Source organism: Leiobunum rupestre, chromosome 1 (genome assembly GCF_980474605.1).
Source record: "Leiobunum rupestre chromosome 1, qqLeiRupe1.1.hap1, whole genome shotgun sequence".
Taxonomy (NCBI): Eukaryota; Metazoa; Arthropoda; class Arachnida; order Opiliones; family Sclerosomatidae; genus Leiobunum; species Leiobunum rupestre.
In genome coordinates this window covers 48,831,401-48,838,662 of record NC_143384.1, presented here as the reverse complement: position 1 = coordinate 48,838,662, position 7,262 = coordinate 48,831,401, and the positions used below count along the sequence as shown (strand labels likewise).

The 7,262-nt window shown below is 34.8% G+C and overlaps 1 protein-coding gene across 1 annotated transcript; it reads left to right on the top strand.

Moving 5' to 3' along the window:
- Positions 1-328: 328 nt before the first annotated feature.
- On the top strand, positions 329-6,979 carry LOC149963153 (uncharacterized). The gene is made up of 2 exons (XM_090164764.1): positions 329-587; positions 6,732-6,979. The coding sequence occupies exons 1-2, from the start codon at positions 329-331 to the stop codon at positions 6,977-6,979; spliced, it is 507 nt and encodes a 168-aa protein (XP_090020890.1).
- Positions 6,980-7,262: the final 283 nt, after the last annotated feature.

Sequence of the window (7,262 nt, the reverse complement as noted above, 5' to 3'; positions counted from 1 at the left end):
TTGGAAGACGACCAGTGAAGGCGTGAGCTGCGCCGAAGAGAGCTACCACGGTCGGGTGACCCACATGCGGAACGGACGAGTCCCCCTGTGCCGCTTCAATAACTGGTTTTTTTGCGAAAATTTACAATTTGGCGATAATTCTCCTCAAAAACAGAAGCGTAAAACGTTAGGGTGGAACTGGACCTTTCATAAAAGTGAAACAAAAATTCCGGAACCTCATTTTCCGTTTTTCGGTCGGAAAGCGTTTAGTTTTGCCAAACCCCGTGAAGCACCATCCGGTTTTTCGTTTTCTACACGTCAATTTGTGGACGACAGTCTAATAGGAAACATGTTAGTTTTAAAGACGTTAATAGCGTGTGGTTTACTCTTAATTATATGTTACCCTGGGCAATATCGTTGTCAAAACGGAAATAAAGACTCCATTGAAAATTTGGAAGTCAAGGCCACCAAATTCGTCGATTCAGTGTTCGAAAAAGTGTTGCCCATGGCGTTGAAGAATTCCAAAACGTTATTGTCCCCCGATTGTAAACTCGCGTTGTTACGGCTGGTCGTAGGGCTCCGGAGGCTGGACGGATGGGCGATGAAAGGTCAGTTACTTCAGCTATTATAATGTAAGGCTAGGTCAAAACAGAGAAAATATCTCTTGACGTTTCACTTTTATTCGCTAACTTAGTTCCAAAACCATGTACTTTCAAAGTTTAATTCGAAAAACCAATTATTTAAACTAATTTAAATCATTTACCTAACAAATAAACTAATTTAAATCATTTACTTAACAAATAAACTAATTTAAATCATTTACTTAACAAATAAACTAATTTAAATAATTTACTTAACAAATAAACTAATTTAAATCATTTACTTAACAAATAAACTAATTTAAATCATTTACTTAACAAATAAACTAATTTAAATCATTTACTTAACAAATAAACTAATTTAAATCATTTACTTAACAAATAAACTAATTTAAATCATTTACTTAACAAATAAACTAATTTAAATCATTTACTTTACAAATAAACTAATTTAAATCATTTACTTAACAAATAAACTAATTTAAATCATTTACTTAACAAATAAAATAATTTAAATCATTTACTTAACAAATAAAATAATTTAAATCATTTACTTAACAAATAAAATAATTTAAATCATTTACTTAACAAATAAAATAATTTAAATCATTTTCTTAACAAATAAAATAATTTAAATCATTTACTTAACAAATAAAATAATTTAAATAATTTCATTTAATTTCAAATAGCATTACGCTATGCTGTTTAAAAATGGTAAAAATTCGATAACTTCGAAATTATAGGGATATGTGCCATGTTTAATAATTTAACTGAAAATGAAGATTGAAATAATCTTTCGAGAAACTCCTGGAAAACAAATTCATGTAAATTCCGGTGTTACTTGGTAATATTACCGGAAGTGAGTAACCGTAACATATCCCGAAATGGAATTTCTATTCCTCTTTCTATTTTCTGTGGTCAAAGTACTCTTATTTCATCACCTCTTGTGTTTGCTCGCTGTCTGCGCCAAAAATAGACCATTGCTAACATTGAAACTGGCACAGACGAAACAGGCAACCCCGCTGTGTTTATGGGAGGAAAATACTACTCTGTTCACACTGAACTAAGTTGACTACGAAGCTAAGTCTAAACTATATTTACGTTTAAAGGGAGTATGAGCTTCCATATTTATAGTGGAACCTCTAGTGGAACCTCGAGTGGAACAACGAACTTAATATTTCTGACACTAGGTTTCACAAAATCTAATGGTGATTTGGCGCTAGTTACGTAAAAAAAGATTTTTAATTTCGTTCATATTCCCTTTAAGGGCTTCAGTTAGTGTCGTATTTTGGTTAAGTAGGTACTGGTAGAAATTTACCTTGGCTGCCAATACTGTCAAAGGCTAGAAAGCCATCATACTTCTCAGATTTTAATCCCAAGTAACTTTTATGACTCGCAACTACGTAATTCTAAAGACAAATAGAAATGTCTCCAAACGAAAGATCTCTAAATCGAAATGTCTCCAAATCGAAATATCTCCAAATCATAATGTCTTCAAATAGAAATGTCTTTAATTAGAAATGCCTTTAAATAGAAATATCTTTAAATATAAATGTCTCTAAATATAAATGTCTCTATATAGAAATGTCTCTATATATAAATGTCTCTATATAGAAATAATGTCTCTATATAGAAATGTCTCTATATAGAAATGTCTCTATATAGAAATGTCTCTATATAGAAATGTCTCTATATAGAAATGTCTCTAAAAAGAAATGTCTCTAAATAGAAATGTCTTTAAAATAAAAAAATATCTAAATAGAAATGTCTTTAAATATAAATGTTTCTAAATAGTAATGCCTCAAAATATAAATCTCTCTAAATAGTAATGCCTCAAAATATAAATCCCTCTAAATATAAATGTCTCTAAATCGAAATGCCTCTAAATATAAATATCTCTAAATATAAATGTCTCTAAATCGAAATGCCTCTAAATATAAATATCTCTAAATATAAATGTCTCTAAATAGAAATGTCTCTAAATACAAATGTCACTAAATGGAAATGTCTCTAAATCGAAATGTGTCTAATTGAAATATCTCTAAATAGAAATAAATCGAAATTGAAATATCTCTAAATAGAAATAAATCGAAATATAATTTTCTCTAAATGTAAAAATCAATTTCGAAAAATGTGTGTCCTGACCCAGAGGCGAGCTGAAAAAATGGGTGATTTACTTCGTCTTCGAGAACGATTTGGGGGAGATTCTAGTTACTCGTAGGTGACCCGGAAGCGCTGAGAGAGAGGTAGCCGAAAAAATCAGAGGGGCCAAATTTCCCGTTTGATAAATCACTCGAGTACATTTTTGGTAGTATAAGTAACGTACTAGACAAAAGTATGACAATTGGGTAAATTTTTAACAACGTTCTTTCTTCAATGTGAAGTTAAAAATTGTTGAAATATTGCCATTCGAGGGCGTATTTAAGGGGAGTTTTGGGGGATCAAGGAACTCCCCCCCCCCCCCCGAAATGGATCAAGAAGGGGTGCTCAACGTAACATTATTTTTCAATATCAAGTTAGTTTTACGTCTCAAAGGGGACTGAGTGGCCAATATATAGCTAGAACCCCACCCAATATAAAATCCTGGATACGCCCTTGTCACCATTAAAAGTAAATAAGGGGGAAAAGTCTTCCATTGGGGTGTCAATCTAGTATATTTATACAGTTGAGATTTCTACCTAAAATAAAATTTGCGACTTCTATGTAGTATTGTCTAACCTCATATATTTGCATATTGTGTCCTACTAAAGCTATAAATATTATAACAAAAACAGTTCTTCGAACTGAAAAAACAGTTTAGAGCTCGTTAAATGTGCAGCCTTAAAGGGACATATATTATTTTTATTGTTGATTAATATGTCAAATTTATTTGAAGTATTAAAAATATTCCTGTGAACAACAGAATGACGTCATTCCGCCTTTCAAATCACAGTCCACTGCTCCTCCAATTTTTAACACAAAACCCTTGATCCAATTTTGCCCATTGAGTTGGGAATATTAATCTAGAGATCCAATCAAATCTGCTCCCCGCGAAACAAGTTTTTGAAAAATACGAATGTGCCGTATGCTCTAAAATGACGAGCAAACGTTATCATATGACACGTGGCGCCATCCATTATTTTGAAGAAAAAAATCTTTTTGCTTTAAAACGCGTCTTATTTGAACGAATCATTGAGAGATAGACGACGCCACGGGTAGAATGATAACGTTTTCTCGTCATTTGGGACGCCGATGGGAGCAGACGACAGTATTCTTATTTTTAAAAACTTGTTTCGCGAAATACTGAAATCCGACGTTTCGATTGGACCTCTAGATTAATATTCGCAACTCAATGATTTTGCCCACAAAGGTATCCATATTTATATTTATTTTCTTCCCTACACATTTAACATAAAAAATTTAAAATTTATTATTATGTATTATTTATTTATTGCAATAATCTGCAACAAAAAATAAAATAATAATAATAATAAATTTTAAAATTTTTATGTTAAATGTGTAGGGACGAAAATAAATATAAATATGGATACCTTTGTGGGCAAAATTGAATCAAAGATTTTGTGTTGAAAATTGGAGGAGCAGTGGACTGTGATTTGAAAGGTGGAATGACGTCATTCTGTTGTTCACAGGAATATTTTTTAATACTTCAAATAAATTTGACATATTAATCAACAATAAAAATAATATATGTCCCTTTAAGGCTGCACATTTAACGAGCTCTAAACTGTTTTTTTCAGTTCGAAGAACTGTTTTTGTTATAATATCGTTAGCTCTGTAAAAAGAGGGAAAATTTCGAGAATTAAATAAAAAGTAGAATTATTTTTCTCTTTGAGGCAACTGTATAGTGTATACTGACCGTCACTATTTCAGCTCTCCTCTTTTAACTTAAACAGGTGTGGCCCGCGTGGGGAATAATTTTCATACTTCGTTAGTCTTGCTCTGTATTCCATTAGGCACAGTAATTGTAACAGTGCCATTGAAGACGAAAATTTTGCTTTATTAAAATGAATAAAGGTAGAAAAAAAATTAAGCTCTATGGGTTTGGAATGAAGACTTTAATGGTTAAATTAATTGTGATAATATTTACGAGCATTTTAATTTACCCGATCACAATTATATATGAAAATATGTAAACTTTGGTGTTGGGAATATATAATGAAATAATGCTCCAGTTCGATTTCTGACTGTTTCTTTTATAATTACAATAAAAAATTTATAGGCTTAGTCTGGTTAGGTGCCATTTATTTTCGAATATAATATGGAGGAATAAAGAGAGATTAAAGACCACATAAATTTAAACGAGGAGGGGGGGGGCGAAGAAAGAGGGACTGTCTTAAAAATATACACTATTTACAAGTCTGCTCCCGACGTTGTTGTTCAAACTTCTAGAGTGCTATGCTTAACAACGTCGCGGGATTTGGGATTGGTACCCTGGGTATTCGTTTATTCCCATTCGACCGAAAGAATTTTAAAATGTAGCCCAATTGGCGGGGTGATTTGGTATTTTATTTATAAGGTATGTACTATCGAAGATCCATGTTTAGGTTAGGTTAGGTTAGGTTAGAGTTGGTTAAGTTAACTATTTCAGTTTTGGTTCAGTTACTTTTCTTGACTAGGTGAAGATAAAAATATAATTCATGCTTATTCCATTTTATTTTCAAATAAATGCATAGTACAAAGATATTAAAATGGCATCGCTAAATTCATAGCTACTGCATCTAGTAGGGAGAGTGCTACTTCATTTTGAGATTTCAAAGGATTCTCGCGGTCTTTGTAGTAGTTTTTGATTGCGGTTGCATACCTTAAGTTCATTTCAGCGTATTTCTTTGACATAGCAAAAGCCAATTTATATAGCATCGTTCGATCGAATGGGACACATAAAAACCGCACGTTTTGGCGGAATTCGGTCGAATGGGAAACCTCAAAAACCGCCTTCGGTCGAATGGGACTAAAGCTGGGTATTAGCCTAGCCAGCTGATTTTTATTTCACAGGAGGGCAGGGGCGCCCTCAGGGGGGAAACAAACGGGGCAAATTCCTCCCTTTTATGAGCTATAAATGCACTAATAAAGGTATGAAGTTCCTTCCCCCTTTTGACTAAGTATGAAGATTGCCCCCCCTTTGAAAACTTTCTGGGGGCGCCCCTGTAGGAGGGTAATGGCCAGGCCCGTAGCCAGGGGGGGGCGCCGCCCATACTGGGATTTTTTCGTCCGACCTGGTGTTCCTCGAACTAAATCTATAAAAACGGCACTGAATACTACTCGGTTCGCCCGATCTACATCTATAGTCTGGCTACGGCCCTGGTAATGGCAAAGCAAATTTTTAATAGTTGTGACGGATCTGTTCAGTTGTTGGCAACAGTGCTTCTAACCCTTAATTAAAGTACCACACCGGCGTTTGAAAAATTCGGCTCAAATTTAGCAGATACGACCAAGGACAGTAGATACAGGGACGAGAAAGTGTATTGGCGGCCTCTGTTGGAATATATCACCTAAAACGACCTAAACACAAGGAGAGTTAGTTGTAAACAAAAAAAATGGCGGTCACCGAATTTTAGCGGTTCTTGACGAGGCTTAAATGTTCAAAACAAATGGGCATTTTTTATTTACGCTCGTAGTTTTATTTTTAATTTAACATCAAAATGGTAAAAACTAACTACAATAATACTGTCCATGGTGAACCACGTATTAACAATGGCCGCGGTTTGTTTACATCCAACTCCCCGTGAATATGAAGACATTTAAAATCTAATTTTTTTTCCTGCTTTCTCGTCCCTGTATCTACTGTCCTTGATACGACCAATCATATTCTAGAAACTAGAGCGTGAAACAGGTCAAATTCAAACGCCAGTGTGCCCTTTAATGTATACACAGTTGTTTTGAAATCTTAAAGGCCGATAGCAGATATTCACTTTAACCCCCATTGTCAATTTTTTGAGGAGTGACAGAGTGGACGGCTTGACCGACGGTTCAGTTTGTTCTTGAATAGAATCTAAAAATCCAACATCGACGAAAGAGGTATAATAGTTCGAACGATCATTCAAGCTGTCAGAGTTGTCAGCCGTCAAAATCGAGTACACGAGAAGAGGGCATTTAATTTTATCGGTATTTAAGAAGGTATTTCTCAAGTTGTAAAAGAAAGTTTTGTTGTTTCAGTGATCGACGCATCTGGGAAACTTCCGGGTGGAGTGCTGAAAGGAACGTTGACGGCGTTCGGTTCCTACGACGAATGCGTCGACATCAAAGAGTTCGCCAGGGGCTCCAAAGAGGTCGTTCACTTTCAAGGGAAATATTGCAGCATTCAGCTCCATCCGCAAGAGGGACTCTTCGACAGGGCTCCCAGTAACGCCACTCTTGAACCGGAACAAAGTGACTCTGTAAGTCACCAAGCCAGTAGATTGTAACCCGGCCACCTGTTTAAAGGCATTAGGCAATATAAGTCGCTAGATGTCTTGGGCCTAAGTTGGTGCCTTGGGTATTAGCCTAGCTCAGTGGCGGCGCCAGGAATTTTCGCGAGGGTAGGCAAACCAAATAAATGGGCCCCTGACCCGGTACCCCCCTTTTCTCAACGAAATGCTTCAATAAAATAAAGTAGCGATGTACATGACGAACAAAAAAGTTCTAACAACAGTAAAACGAGTCCAAATATAACATAACTGGGTTTATTTACTAGAAGATACCTGAAAA

Bases quoted from the DNA above. Each gene is read 5' to 3' on its own strand.
- LOC149963153 (XM_090164764.1), top strand. From the start codon at position 329: ATGTTAGTTTTAAAGACGTTAATAGCGTGTGGTTTACTCTTAATTATA. The intron at 588-6,731 runs GTCAGTTACTTC...TTGTTGTTTCAG, and splicing joins GGACGGATGGGCGATGAAAG to TGATCGACGCATCTGGGAAA.